Genomic DNA, 15103 nt, shown 5'->3' with positions numbered 1-15103 from the left:
GAGTATAGTAGGCAATATATTGGGTGACAGAGACTCGATACACCAACAGGAAGGGACAGTCGCACGAGCTACCGTTGAGTCGGTGCAGAGATCGGGCCCGTAAAGGGGGTTGGTTCCCAAGGTTGTCCTTGCTGCAGGTACCGACTTGGAGTGGCGATACCGCTGGTCTGGTCAATGACGGCGGCCAATTGCTGCTGGGCTGTGCGACGCTTGTTGAAAGACGCGAGGGAGCTGTGACGCGGGGACCACGGGGGACAGTGTGGCGGATGTAAGTACAAGAGGATTGATCAGATCCCAAATGCAGAAAGTGACCTGTCCGTTCCGTCCTCGTCCTGGCCGTTGGTCGATATGGTGATAATCACAAGCAAAAGTGGGAGAAGACGGCCGACCGAGATCCACAGCCCACTGCGAGTTCCCAGGAAGGGTGGCGCTGGGAGGTGCAATTGGGAGCCCGGCTGCCCCTGCAGCAAGCGACCAGATTCGGCGCCCTGGACCCCTGTGGAGGGCCCTGTAAATTCTGCTCGATTGGCCCAAGAAGTCATGCCATGCGGCCATCGCCGCCTGTGATTGGCCAATGACAGTGTGTGGCACTTGACCGCCAAATTTCACATGTCGTCCGTTTTTGTTGGGCATTTCGAGGCGTGTGGCCTCATGGGCAGTGATGGTCTACAAGTATGGACGAGTAGCAGACAGGCTGGAAAAAATGCAACTCGTCCTACTGGGCCAAAGGATCGAGAAAACCTTACGATGCAAGGCTGACAGCAGCTGACAGACCGTACGCCTTGAGTCGTGATTTTTTTGATATTCTTTTCTTCCGATTTGCTCCCCAAGATCTCTCCAATCTTGAGGCTCCAACTCTGCCAGTTCAGTTCAGTTCGTAACATTGTAAATAGTCACTGTCCCTTAGCCTTCGCGGCCAGGTCTATAGTACGGGGTTGAATATTTGGATTGGCGTGCTTGGGCACTTCGTCTTTATATATGTAGTTACGGAATTGGGTATTGGCAGTATAGTTACGTATACATGTAGAACACAAGAGATGCGAGGTGCACCCAAGTGTATGTGCGCTCCCTCAGAATCCCCCGGCGATATCGTACTTCTTCTCCGTCATCATCCTTTCCATCTCTTCGGCCTCTTCAGCCTGCTCGAATTCGAACCTCTCGGAAGCCAGGGCCCTGTCCCTCATCTCAGCCTCCCTTGCAGCGAGCTGCAGCCTCTCGGCCTCCTCCTCGCGCCTTTGCTGTTCATCGAACTCCCGTAGGAGCTCATCCCGTTTTCTGGCGAACTCTGGGTCAACGCCACCGCCGCCACCTCCTTCTGGGCCTTGGCCATTCAGCGCCCGCTGGTTGGCTTCTAGCGCCGCCTGCCTCATAATCTCCATCGTGTCTTTCTCCAGGTTCTTGCGCTCTGTGGCCAGAGCATCACGCACTCGCAACACCAGGTCCAGGGCCATGTCGAGCACCCCAACCGCCTTCTGAACATCATTCGTCTGGATAGACTTGGCCAACAAGCCACGTGAATCCTTGAGCGCTCTCAGCACGGTCTTCTTATGGAAGTAAGGCTCCTGCCACGCCCCTGTAATGGTCCACTTCATGCCCTTGAGATCAACCATGTGCGTGAAGGCCAGCAAGAAGAGCGAGAAGGTCGGGCCGTCCCAAGGGTACAACACACCCTTGCGCTCTAGACCGGACATGGCAAGCGATATCGCACCCTGGAAGTGGCGCGCTCCCATGCAGACGTGCGCGGCGCGCGTGAAAGCTGCGGGTGGGAGGCTGAGTCCGTTTGACTCAAATCGGCCGATCAGGTTCTGAACCTGGCGCAGACAGTCGTTTCTGTCTACCTTCTCCCCTCGCGAGACTTGTCGCAACAGACCGAAGAACACTGGTGATATTGTCGTGCTAACATCCACCCCTCTCGCTTTTGCCGCAGCGATTATGTCGAAAACCGTTTGTGGATTCCCTCGGTCGACTTTGAGCTGGGCTTTGACAGCCAGCCGCACATGGCCACCGTCGAGCGTGAGTCCTCGAGCAAGGGCTGCCTTGTAGATCCCACAAACCGTCCTATAGGTGCGTAGAGTCATAGCTTCCTTCATTTCGATCCGCACGTCTTCCGGCGTTGTGCCTTTCGTCACAGAAGAGACGCCTCGACTCTTCATGCCCAAAAGCGTGATGTTCCTGCGGTATGCCGACCTGGTATGATGCCTGACTTTCATCGCTGCGATGACCATAGTGTTTTCAGTCCAACTGTCGACAAAGTTCCGGCTGAGCAGCTTCAGTTTGCAATAGACAACTCTCAGTTCCTCAAAGCTAAAGTCCCATCTGCGTTTGCAATTGACGAGGATGGCGTTGCTGAAGGCGGCGTCGACCTCGAAGCCGGCCTGACTACAGTAGTCAAGCCAGTTGACGAAAAGTTCAACATTGCGGATCGCGCCATACTGGTTGGCGACCACGTTGACCATATACCGACAGACCGGCACCTTCAAGTCGGCTATGTAGGCTTTCATGAACTCTTCCGTTTCACTGATTGTGTGTGTCTTGATGAACTCCTTGAGAACAGGAACGAAGACGTCGTCAATGCGATCCTTCACTTCCATGTTCTTGAAATCTGCCCATACCCCGTTCCAGTCGCCGACCTTGGCCTTTGCCAAGGCGAGGAGGCCGAGTATGCGAGCATCCTTACACGACGACGGCTTTATCTGCTGCAGTCGGGCGAGAAGTTCATCCACGGTCTGCCATTGTTCTGCCTCCACGGCAATTTGCAGCATGACGCGGTAAACGCCATCCGGAAAACGGACTAACCTGAATCCCAATCTGCCTGCGTGGATATTCTCGAATTCGCGAAACAGACCTCGTGTTGCCTCGAAGTCCTGGCCCCGCTTCCAGTGGCAATAAAGGAGTTTGGTGGCCCATGTCGTCCGAACATGGTAATCCTTTGGGCACTGTCCCAGTAATTGTAGCAGCACCTTCGACGGTTTCTGCTTGGGGGCAGCTTCGACAGCATCAGTCACAAGACTGCCAATGTCGTACCATAACTGGCTGGAACAATGGGGGAGCTTGTGGCGCGTCAAACTGAAGGTGTTGACGACGCGGTTGAAGTCTTTCTTTTCGGAAAGACGCGTCAGAAACTGCCATGTCACCGAGGCATCCGCGTCCCCGCCGTAAAATTGGATGCGCCAGAATACGTCTGCGGCCTGGTCAGTCAAGTCGAGATCGAAAGCCAGTTGCATCAGTTTCTCGGCATTCTGCTGCCAATCGCTCGAGCGAGGGCTGGCATAAGTCTTGTCTCTGAAGCGCGGCATGAACAAAGACAAAGCTCGGTTGAGCTTCTGCTTTGCGGCACGGCGAGCCTTGTCCTCGGTACCGGAAGCCTCGCTTCTGCTCAATGTGGATTCTGTAGCAGCAACAGCCGATTCGATCATGGGCTGCGGGTTGAATGCATAGTACTGGTCCCCAGACATGGGCCCAAGCGCAACAGCACACAGTAGTATTTCCTCACAATGATCCGACATGCCTACTTCCTGGCATTTCTGGCAAAGTGGTGCAGCTGCATCGACGAGCATGGTCTTGTCGAGATCCGTGAGGCCGATTCTTTGAACGGTCTTCTGCAGGATACCAACGGCAGCCTCAAGGCTTCGAGCATCGCCTAGTATGACCGCTTCTCTTATTCGCCTGACATTCTCGTCGACACCTAGCTTGGGGAAAGTGACGGTTTGACTGGCGGGTTCTGGATGAACGGGGACCGGGCGCAATGCTGCTGTCGATTTCCTCATGCGGCTGAACTGGCCTGCTTTGGGACGGTAGTGGCGACGAGGCTGGCCACGCACGTCACTCGGATGCCCACTTTGATTGCTTTGTCCGATTGTTGGGGTTATTCCCTCCCAGTCGTCTTCCGGTGCGTTTTTGTGGCGAGATTTCAAGCTCTTGTGACTGCTCCATTTTGGCTCCTTGTACGCAGCCTCTTCCAGGCTCTCGAGGGCGGAGAGGTGCGCAGGCTCTTGATGGAGCGCGGACCTTGTCGCATGGTACTGCTTCACCAAGCAGAGCTTCTCGGCGTTTTCTATGGCACTGCGGGCTTGATTGATGCGGCGACGGCGGTCCTCGGTGACCAGGAGGAGGGTGCATGAGGTTCCGGCTATCAGGCCGCGCAGGGCTGTCAGGGCTGCCTTCTTTGGCACACGGAGCAGCAAGGAGGACATGGCCTATCGATCGACATTTCGTCTCGGTTGTCGACTGGACAGCGGCGCGGGTGAAGGAGCAATCAGCATGCCAACAATGACGCTCGGAGGATCCGACGTGGACGAAGAGGGCAGAGCAGAGCAGCCTCGAGTCGCATTTGTCTGTGGACGGTGGTCGGCTTGTCTGAATGTTCAAAAGAAGTGGACTGATGAAGAACAGGACCCACTAGGTCGTCGTTGACGGCTAGATTCCAATATTTTTGCCGGCCGCAGGGAAGCCGCTGGTCGCTGGCAGTCGCGGCTTGGCGCAGCCTGACGGCGGTGCTGTGGTACCACGGGCGGGTACCTAGGTAGGCTAGGGACTGTAGCAAACCGAGCAGAGCCTCGTCTGGACTTCCCAGAAGAATCTTGGACCCTTGAAAACAGTTCACAGCCGCGCAACATACCTAGACCAGATTGATCATCTCGCCGTGATATTCCCCTCCTTGCTTCCGATGAGAAGCCCATAGCCTGTGCGCATCTCCCCATGGCCTTCGGTGCGGCATGGCCGTGGCTTAGAGCAAAGGTCGCTCCTTTCACGGGAGACACGGCGCGGTACCTCATCATATGCGCAGCCTGGTATCCGGTGTGCTACTTTGTCGAAAGCCATGTCGTGGGGACGACCAGGGTCCGAGGACCGTCCATGTATCCCTACCTGAACGAGAACTACAATGAGACCAGGTTCGGCTACGTCTGCCTGACCTGGAAGCTCTATGCCCAGCAGAATCTGCAGAGGGGCAAGATCGTGACCTTCTAGTGAGTCTGTCCGCATGTCTTGCCTGGCCAAAAACACGTCTACGCCCTACAAGATGTCTGGGGGACTGACGCCACTTGCGACATAGCAACCCGATGAGGCCTGAGACCATGACTGTCAAGCGCATCATCGGCCTCCCTGGCGACATGATTCACACCAAGGCACCATTCCCTACGCCTTACATCCGCGTGCCTCCGAATCACATCTGGGTGGAAGGAGACGGCACCAAGTCGCTGGACAGCAACACGTATGGGCCAATTTCGATCCGGCTGGTCGAGGGACAGGTCACCCATATCTTGTGGCCGTTCCGCAAGGCGGAGAGGGTCAAGTGGTGGGAGCATCGGCTTACTGACCGTCTCGCTGCCACGAGGTAGTGAGGTAGAAGGCTCTCAGATTTGGAAAAGCAAAAGTGGCTCCGCACCAACATTCCAGGCTGCCATTGCGAATGCTCTATGAGAAATATGTCATAGCATCGTCATACCACAGTGCAATGCAGTGCAGTGCAGTGATGATGCGACGTCCTAGCTGGAGGTTGAAAGGGACCAAGTCGGCATACCGGCTGACCCGATGTCAACAGTACTCGGACATTGGTGGGGTTCGGCGCCGGGAGACCACATGCCCGCTCCATATCTTGCAGGAATAACACTCCAAGATGGTCAAGAGTCGATTATGTGTGCGTTAGCATGTAGAAGGGAAAGAACAGAAACGAGAGGAACTAGGTATTTTCTCGCATAGAATAGAAGCATGCACACCGTAAAGACAGACGCAGGGGGTCTATAAGTTCCTCGGTGCACAGGCCAAGTCAACAGCAACAGGGTCGGCTCCGAAAATTGCTGGGCGGTCCGGCGGCCGTCACCAAGCTGGAAATTTTGACTGATCTCATCGAGTCCCGTTCGTGCCCTCAACAAGCCCGCCAACACAGCACGCGACAACCCTCTCCCGGGCTTCCCGCCTCAACTGCGGCCTCCAGCCCTCCTGTTCCTCGTAACCACCTACCAATTGGACATTTCCCAGCCAGTCCCGGCACAGACTTCCTCACGGCGCAAAGCTCCCCTGCCGCTTGGTGCTCGCCAACCATGCGGCGATAGCCCAGCCCTCGAGAGTCAGTTTCCGAAGGACATCGCACGCCGCGGCGGCGCAATGGCCGACGAAATCAACGAATATGAGGGCCGCCAGCCCTACATCCATGTATGAAAACCAAAACCGTAACTGCTGTCGCCCGTACCTTGGGAAGATGCTGATATCTGCCTCCTTCCCCAGTCCATGATCGCCGGTGGCCTCGGAGGAACCACTGGTGACATGCTCATGCATTCTCTTGATACAGTCAAGACGCGGCAGCAGGGCGACCCTCACGTACCCCCGAAATACAACTCCCTCGGCTCCTCGTACTACACAATCTTCCGCCAGGAAGGAATAAGAAGGGGCCTGTATGGCGGCTGGTTTCCGGCTCTCCTGGGGTCTTTCCCTGGCACCGTAATGTTCTTCGGCACATACGAGTTCTCAAAACGTCACTTGCTTGACTATGGCATCCAGCCACACGTTGCATATCTCACAGGTGGTACGTGCGATCCCCCGTCACGTCTCTAGGAAACGCCGGGATAGCTCGTCTGACACTTTTCTGCCGCAGGCTTTCTTGGAGACCTCGCCGCGTCTATCGTATACGTTCCCTCCGAAGTCCTCAAGACCCGATTACAGCTCCAGGGACGATACAAGAACCCCCACTTCAACTCCGGGTACAATTACCGCGGCACTCTTGATGCTGCGACAACGATAGTGCGTACCGAGGGTTTCTCTGCGCTCTTCTACGGCTACCAGGCGACACTGTACCGTGACCTGCCATTCTCGGCGCTGCAATTCATGTTCTGGGAGCAGTTTAAAGACTGGGCACATCAGTGGAAGAGCAGCAGGGAGATTGGAACACCACTGGAGTTCCTGACCGGCGCCTCAGCAGGCGGCCTCGCAGGAGCCATGACCTGCCCGCTCGACGTAGTCAAAACGCGCCTGCAGACCCAGGTCAACCCCGGACATGGTGCGCAGGCGGCCAAGGCAAAGCAGGGTGCCGCGGTGGACCCTCACATCTCACACGCAACCGAGGGCAGGAGGATAAAAAAAGCATCAAAACGACTCATCTCCACCTCGTCCCCATCAACACACAGGCCAAAGCCTGGAGTAGCACCGCTCGACACGTCGTCCGTGTTCGTCGGGCTGAGGATGATATATAAGCATGAGGGCATCGGCGGATGGTTCAGGGGCGTCGGCCCGCGCGTCGTGTGGACCAGTATCCAGAGCGGTTGCATGCTGTTCCTGTACCAGATCATCATGCGCAAGCTCGACGTCTGGATGCCCGTCGAGCAGCCAGAAACGGCAGTTTGATCACCATGATTGCAGGCTTTTGTTGTCTGGCGAAGATTTCATGTCGAGAGGATTAGATACCCAGAGCACCTGACAAGACAGTGATGAAGCATTGATCAGTTTGTTGTATGAGTACGGAATGACGGCTTGGCATATAGACAGGGGGAAGGCACATAAAAACACTGGCCGGCGTTGGGGAGGGTCATAGATACATCATGTGTCGATATGTACATACACGTTTGGAGAATAGAACAACAGACTAGATTGGAGGGGGGGAGACAATAGGCTCCGCTCAGAAGAAAGAATATTCCACTTATTCCGCCCGTGGCCGAGGACACCATCGTGAGCAAGAATACACCAAGTTTAGTTGAAGCAACAAGACGGCCTCTCTGAGATGTGCTTTCAGCGGGCCCTGTCACCATACCTGGATATCTAGAAGTACAATCGTCACTCAACGACCAGAAAAGAAAACCCGTTCATCCTGCCTGCGCCAGCTTCAATGCAATGAACCGTGGAACCCCAGTGCGACCTGCCATCACGTTTTCTCTAAAAGCTCCCACCGGGTTTTGTCCTCGCCCTGCCGCCAGCAGCCCAAGTATCCCTCCGTCTAGCTGATGAAGCACAGGCAGCCCAGGCCCAGGTAGAAGACGAACAGGGGGTATACCGCAAGCCCGACCCGGTTCTTCACAACACCGCTGCCGCCGAGGATGCTAACGCCGGCCGCCATCGACCAGGCGACGAGCACCAGGTAGACCGGGATCCGGGGGATCTGCGGCAGGTGCAGCGCGGACAGGAGGGCGGCGATGGCAATCGGGAAGAGTGTGTACCCGATGATGCAGACGCTCTGCGCGAATGAGCTGTGCCCACCACCAGTGTCAGTCAACGGCGTTTTCGTAGTCCCGCACACATACGTAGCCCACAACGAAACTTCAAGGTGGCGGGGAAAGAGAGGGAGAGGGAGAGAGCTCACATATTCCCACCCAGCAGCTTGATCTGCAGCGTCACAACCGCCTCCCCGATCCACACCATAGCAAACACCCCACTGAACACCTCGTCCCGCTGGTCGACCCCGGCATTGAAGCTGAGCAGCATGCTCAGCAGCAGGCAGAAGATGAGCGGGCCCCAGAGGTCCCAGTCGCGCAGCCCGGGCGTCATGTTGTTCTGCAGCAGGGCCTCGGTGTCCATGACGCGGCCCGCGAGCCCGGCCAGCTCGTCGCGGGCGCCCGATATCCCGGCCCCCCCGGAGGTTCGCGTACGCGCCGCGCAGGCCCTCGGCCGACTCGAACATGGTCCCGCCCAGCAGGTACCGCGGCCACAGCACCTCGCGCATCTTGCTCCAGACCGCCAGCAGGTCGCGCCGCAGCGTGTCCCACACGCTCTCGTCGATGGTGTTCTGCGGCGCGCGCCGGTCCTCCCCGCCTATCCGCGACGTCAGGTAGTCCTGGCTGAGGCCGCCCCCGCCCTGCTGCTGGGACGATGACGATGACTGCCCGATGTTGCCTGTCAGTGGGGCGCGGGAGGAGGATGGCTGGAGGGGGTCGTCGAAGTCGTTGAGGTCGGCTGGTGGGGACGGCGCGGACGGTTAGCTGAGACTCCTCCGCGGAAGGGGGAGAGGGTTTGAGGCTAGGGACTGGGCGGGAGCGCTCACCATCATCGGGATCTATCATGTCGTTGTCCTCAAGGGACGGTTGTTGGTATTCTCTCCGGCTTGCGGAAGCCATTGTCTGTGGGGGTTGCGTTGCGCTTTGGAAGTGTCCTGGTTGGGTGTCGTATGAACGATAGTATGCTGTCGAATGGGCCTGTGGTCTGTGTCAATGTGAGAAAGTTGGTGGTTGAAATTGGTGTGTGTAAGTCGGGTCGGCTGGTCCTGTAATTGTTCGAGGTTGACGAGGGCTGCGACAGCTCTGCTGTTAGTTGTCCTGAAGCTTTGGAGTTACGCAGCCGAGCTCCCATAGCTAGGCACCCCTGATCAGACACACCTACCAATTAGAGCACGAGTTGACAGGTACGTACCTTTAAAGAAGTCATCTGTTTGCACCCGTTCTAGTTGGCTTATAGACGTTCGGAGCATAAAGTTATGTACCTATTCCCATGATATTTATAATGGAATGATTTATCAGTAAATTGCTGCCCATGTCTTCAATGCATGGCTTCAGGAATGAGATGCTCCTTGAAAGTCAGGACACCTTGGAACCTGCATACAGTAGTTCAGTTTTTGGCATGGTGCACTGCTATCGTACAAATTTCCGCCTACTGCATCTGTATGGATAGTTGGATGCTGTGATGGCAGGCCAGGAATCCAGCCTCCTTACCCGTTCTGATCATCCTGCCTCTCTTATTTCTTTTTTACTTCCATACTCCTTGGTGAGTCAAGACAATTATCACGGCAGTGTAGCCCAAGTCAACATACATATTAAAGCCTCCTCGGCCCTACATAAACAATCGCTCGCAGACAACCCTGAATTCAAGGTATGAGTCAAGACTCAAATCAGCATACACTCGTGGGGTATCTCAGAAGTACAATCAATGACCAGCAATGCTCCCAAGACGTGTGCACTCAACGGCTCTTGCTCCCCGGCCGGTCAGCCTCTAATAAGGCGACATCGTGTATGCTTGTTCAAATTTCTTGACCTTCATACCCAGTAATACGCGCTTAGGCGGTCCAACTCGTCGTTGATCCTGCCTCATTCCTCTCAACGTAGTGGCCCAAAAAGAAATACCAAGAACAGACCAGTACGCCTCCCATAATATTTTCCGTCCCAGGCAGCCCTGCCCTGCCTGCCTGGTTACTTTCGTAGAGAAAGGCTTCGGTGCAGCCTGAATTTTGACCGCGTTGAAGCCATCGTGAAAGAAATTGCGGTCTTGAAATTTTGAAAACTTGCGGCTTCTCCGCACAGACACGACACATCCTAGCGTAAAAGGGTAATAGTGTAGACCTGGAGGCAGCATCGCACTTCTCAGCTCTCACGGTGGCGACTGGCCCTGGCTGGAAGCCTGCGTAGTGTGGCCAGCTGATGGCCCAGAAGAAGGCGCGTGCGGGTCGGAGGACCCCGACTGCGGTTCGCTCCCCCCTGACGCTGATGTGAAGCTGTGATGCATCGGGCTGCGCATCTGCTGCTGGCGCGTCCCCGAGCTGACGGACGATCCAAACGGGCTCGTTTGGGCCACCATGGCCGCCCACTTCGCGGCCGCCTGGTTCTCTGGTGGCTGGTACGGACTATTTGTGGCGGCTGGGTCCCAAACCGGTAGCCCGTCAGGAGGCACCGCCTCGTCCCTGGGCATGCCGTGAGAGAACGCGTGGAGGTTGCCGTTGATACCACATAGACCCCAGGCGAAGACACCGACTTCACGGATGGAGTGCATCAACTGATCGTTGGGCGGTCCGCCGGCCTCCCTGACGTGGTCCTGGAGGGGCATGTACTGTGGCATCAGTGGTGGCCGGAAGGTGTAGATCATTTCAGGTGGTATGTATGGGCGCACTGGCTGAGGCGCCCACGGCGCAGCGAAGAGTCCATTTTCGAAGTCCCACGGCAGGGCAAGTGGAGGATGGGCGGGTGGGATCGCTGGTCTGGCCCTCCTCAGCACCACGACGAGACCGTCGGAGGTGCAGGAGACGACAGCCTCAAGCTCGACCGCCGGCAATGGCTGACGATGGTCAGGTCGCCTCGGCTGTCTTCGCCATGACCGCCGACCTTGGACTGCGTTGCCCGCTGAAGATCGTTGGCTTCGTGGGGCTCGGTTAGAATTGCCAGGTCGTGAACTCGAGGCGGCGTTTCCAGCCGACTCATGAGCTGAACTACTGCTTGCCGAAGGCACAGAGTCCATGGGTTCATCTTCTTCCTCTTGTTTTATGCCTCCGCGGACAGTTGTGTCGTCCTCGTCCAGGGCCATGCGGCTGTCCAACTCAGCACCGCCGCCCTCGGAGTCACTGGTGCTGCTGTGTCGGTCCTCGTCAGCCATTGGATGATCTTCTCCGTCAACTCCATCGTTGTCGTCTTCGAAATCATCTGCTTCTCTGGGGTCACGAGACCAGAAACGCAGGTAGGCGATGGAGTCGTTGGCCTTTGCTCCTTCAAGGCACTTTATTGCATCCGGCAGGCACCTCTCCTGGATGCATCGGTAGAAGCTCTTGTCCTTGACCTGATCGGGGGGCAGCCCGAGGACAGAGGCTACGGCGTTGGTGGCGAACATGATTGACAAATTTCTGGTGAACCGGTTCAGGATGAGTGCCGCTCGGGGCTCACGCTCCACGGGCGGCATCTTGAACTTGGGCGAGAGGTGCTCAAGCATGTGGTAACGCGGGTCTCTGGGGGACGAAGAAAAGATCCTTCGAACTTGAGCACCCTCGATTGCTCGCCCTGCACTATTTGTCAGCCCAGTCCAGAGCAAGATCCTGCATCAATGAGGCACCTACTTTCGCTCTTCTGGTCCCGACGGTAGATGCTGGTGCATGCTACCAGTACATCGTGGACAACTGTGAAGCAGCATTCACAGCTAGCCCACTGACCGTCCCTTGTCACCAACCTCGCATAGTGGAGACTGGCAGCCTTGTCTAGTAGGATACCACGGCTGTGGATTGATCTTGCAAATGGGACTTCGTCAGGGTGAAAGTAGCTGAAGACTGATCTTCCGTGCACTTCCTCGGGCCGCCAGCCCAGTATATCGGTGATAGAATCCGAGGCAAAGAGGATGTTGCAGTCCGGGGTGAGGTCTAGCATTGGAAACATCAGTCCAAGGTCTCAACTACTTTCAGGTGCCCACAGGGGCGGGGTTTCGCGCATGGATGACGGGACTTCGACAACATGAGGCCGTGAATTGCGGCAGACTTACTGTGAATGGTCATGAAAGTATGCTCCATTGAGACTAATATCTCGGCCTACCGTGCCCGGTAGCTGCCTTCTTTTTCCTTCGAGCTGGACTAGTATGGTGTCTCCATATGCCTTTGTCGAGGCAACATGGGATGATATGAGAGCTTGTTGATGAACTAACTCTCGAAAACGCGCCAGTTGAGACACGGGCGGACTAGTCTAGTCGAGTGTCCCCGCGAGCCTGGATGACCCCGGGAGGATGCGGCGCAACCGTTACAGTGGAAGGACCGGGACGTGCAACTGTTGAAACCTGGGGATACTGAAAGAAGAGTCGACTGGCGCCGTTGGTGACACACGTGGATGGCTTGTGTTATGTCTTGTGCTTGTCATGCAACGGTGCGGCGATCTGCCACTGCTCGCTAACCGAGCTCTTGTAGGACACAGATGCTGTCGTGGAGCTCGTCAAGTCTCACTGGCTCTGATAAACCGGGAGCGTTGGGTGGATTTAGGGACGGCAGTCTGCAAGACTGTCTGGCGAGGACGTGTGTGTCGATACTCTGGTCTGTCAAACCTCTTGTACGAGAGACAGCTGGCAAGGTTGCAGTGCCGATTTGTTATCTTGTCGCTTCAGCAAAGAGCTACAGAAGCGCGACCAAATATTTGGGGCTAACAGAGGATTGAGCAGCGCTGAGACAGGTAATAGAGTCGGAGAAGGCTCTGCACTTTTGAAGCAGGGTGTGGCTCGTCCTCGACGGCTTGATCAGGTGCCCAAAGGCTGTCGTAGAGTCAGGATGATAAGCAATGGACAGACTAGAATGCGAAGGGAGAAACGAGGGCTGATATTTGTCCTCGAGTATCTAGCAGGCAGGCCCAAAATGGCTGGCTGCTGCTGCTTCGTTTGAGTGTTTGCGCATGGGTCGAACCGAGACGGGAGGGAGTGATCCTAGTCCTCTTGTTCAGGGAAGATGCTTGAAAAGGTGTGTAGGGCGGGATGGCCAACATGTCATGGTGGCGTCGTGCGGACAGAGGACTTGACGCGGTTTATATGTCTCAGGAAGTAATTCCGTCACCTCACAACAAAAGGTCCCTCAGCGCCAATATTGCTTGCATTGCTGTTTGAGCCCCGGACCCTGCTGTTGACGAGGTGACAGGGGAGCTTCTCCAGACGACGGAGGCGGGTCGACAATTGCATCCGTGCTAGCCCGAGAAACCACCCAGCAATTTCTGGGCGTGGAGACAAGCTCCCGTGCAGCTGGCGTACCACCCCTGGCCCGTCTCCTCCCGTGGGACGGACCCAAGTGCCATATGGATCCCAGCTCTCTGGTTACGTGCGTACCGCGGGGCTGGGGTTCAGTACAATCTCCTCGAACTGTGTACCACATCTGTGATCGCGGCAGCTGCCACGCACAGCATTGGTGGGACAGGGTTCGTCGGGCATGGTTCATCGAGGACGGCATTGCCTCGAGCCGTGTGCTATCTGTGAAAGGAGCAGAACTGGGCAGACTCGCAGACTCGCAGACCGGCAGGCTAGACAGGGTGATCCGCAGCGGTCTCCTTCATTCGCCCGCGAAACAAACGCTCTGGACCCCTGAACTGACAGGCTGACCGGCAGCCAACTCTTGCAAAAGATGGGGACCGGAGCAGCAGGGAGTTAGCTTCAACTTTAATTCGATGACACTTGAATTGAGTTCCAACGTCCATCGCCCGTCAGGGGCATGCTCCTGATGCCGGATGAAGAAAGGTTTTCCCAGGTGCTTCATACTGTAACTCGCAGTCATGTATGGGGTCAGATGTGGACCCAAGCGCCATCAGATCGAGTAACGAGAGGCTTGCCGAGGACCCGCGGGGCACTCGTTGCACAGGACTTGAAGGTATCCGTGGAGCGAGAGCGACATTTTGTACCACAGTACCGGGTGACAAGTACGTACCGGTTTCCAAGGGCCAATGACAAGCAAAGCACCTTATGAGAGCTTTCGCTGGGAAACGCGGGCTGAGCTCTGCAATAGTGGGTATACTAGGTACGTTCAACGAGAATGACACAGCGCTGGCTCGACTGACAAGTCGACTGCTACTTCGAGATAATCCCATTTCGCGGACATCGGAATGTGAAAAGACACTCGGGACGGGGCTCTGTTTGATAGAATGTGGGCACTTCGCTTCGACTAGAAAGGAAGAGCTTGCGACAGACTGACAGGGAGGTTCTGTCTAATGGAGCCCACGGCGGTGATAGCTATCTTGGGCAGCTTGGCAGCCCACATTCTTCGTTGAGATGGACGAGGCAGCTGTCGAGGCGCGAGGACAGGGAATAAAGACCGTAGGTCCCGATGATCGACGACTGGGATTGTCGGCCGCCCACCCAGGCCTGCCAGGCTCACTCCCGGGTGAGAGAGGCTAGACTGCTGTCAAGTTTCATCAGTCAGTGTCGTCCGCTTCCTTCATGGACCATGTCAAGTCATGTCAAGTCGGAGTCGCCCGAGCCTTGTCAGCCGCATTCAGCTCCAGGGCAATCTTTAAATTTCGACCACCCCCATGTGCAGTGTGCAGCACCCAGGGGTGTTGAAAGATAGGCTCCTTCGTCATCGCGTATGCAACCCCACGCATTGGGATTGAGGCCAACACGAAACTGGTGTTGCAAATATGGTGATGAGGGCATAAAACTAGGTAGACCGACATCGAGTGAGGCTGCAAGCCTCGAGGATCGTGATTGTGGCGGAGATGGAAGGCCCTCGGCTCAGCAACCATCAGCCTCGCGCAAGGTTGTACGTCAGAGCAGTGATATATCATTTGGGTAGGGGTTCCAGGGTAGTATGCCCGATGGTCGAGAACGAAGGAGGACCTGCGCATCGGAGACTTGTCATTCGTTCGACATCCAACAAACCCTGGCCGGCCCCTGGGAGATCGACCTCAAGCCACAATGTGGAACGACATCCTTATAAACTGTTGCAACCCCTTCGGATTCTGAGATCTGATAACTGTGT

The 15103-nt window shown here is 56.1% G+C and overlaps 4 protein-coding genes across 4 annotated transcripts; 1 reads left to right on the top strand and 3 right to left on the bottom strand.

Annotated features, from left to right (window-relative positions):
- Positions 1-1070: 1070 nt before the first annotated feature.
- INS49_000147 (uncharacterized protein) lies at positions 1071-4193 on the bottom strand (the record flags this gene model as incomplete). Its single annotated transcript, XM_043160985.1, has 1 exon — positions 1071-4193. The coding sequence occupies one exon, from the start codon at positions 4191-4193 to the stop codon at positions 1071-1073; it is 3123 nt and encodes a 1040-aa protein (XP_043029491.1).
- Positions 4194-4698: 505 nt separating this feature from the next.
- INS49_000146 (uncharacterized protein) lies at positions 4699-7338 on the top strand (the record flags this gene model as incomplete). The annotated part of the gene is made up of 5 exons (XM_043160984.1): positions 4699-4967; positions 5054-5296; positions 5853-6153; positions 6226-6523; positions 6593-7338. 5 exons carry the CDS (start codon positions 4699-4701, stop codon positions 7336-7338), a joined length of 1857 nt encoding a protein of 618 aa, XP_043029490.1.
- Positions 7339-7924: 586 nt separating this feature from the next.
- Positions 7925-9038, bottom strand: INS49_000145 (uncharacterized protein; the record flags this gene model as incomplete). Its single annotated transcript, XM_043160983.1, has 4 exons — positions 7925-8174; positions 8288-8587; positions 8634-8877; positions 8966-9038. The coding sequence occupies 4 exons, from the start codon at positions 9036-9038 to the stop codon at positions 7925-7927; spliced, it is 867 nt and encodes a 288-aa protein (XP_043029489.1).
- Positions 9039-10281: 1243 nt separating this feature from the next.
- Positions 10282-11607, bottom strand: INS49_000144 (uncharacterized protein; the record flags this gene model as incomplete). The annotated part of the gene is made up of 1 exon (XM_043160982.1): positions 10282-11607. The coding sequence occupies one exon, from the start codon at positions 11605-11607 to the stop codon at positions 10282-10284; it is 1326 nt and encodes a 441-aa protein (XP_043029488.1).
- Positions 11608-15103: the final 3496 nt, after the last annotated feature.

This window comes from Diaporthe citri (assembly GCF_014595645.1).
Source record: "Diaporthe citri strain NFHF-8-4 chromosome Unknown scaffold_1, whole genome shotgun sequence".
NCBI lineage: Eukaryota > Fungi > Ascomycota > Sordariomycetes > Diaporthales > Diaporthaceae > Diaporthe > Diaporthe citri.
Note: the sequence above shows the minus strand (reverse complement) of the source record. Positions and strands in the feature narration are given on the sequence as shown.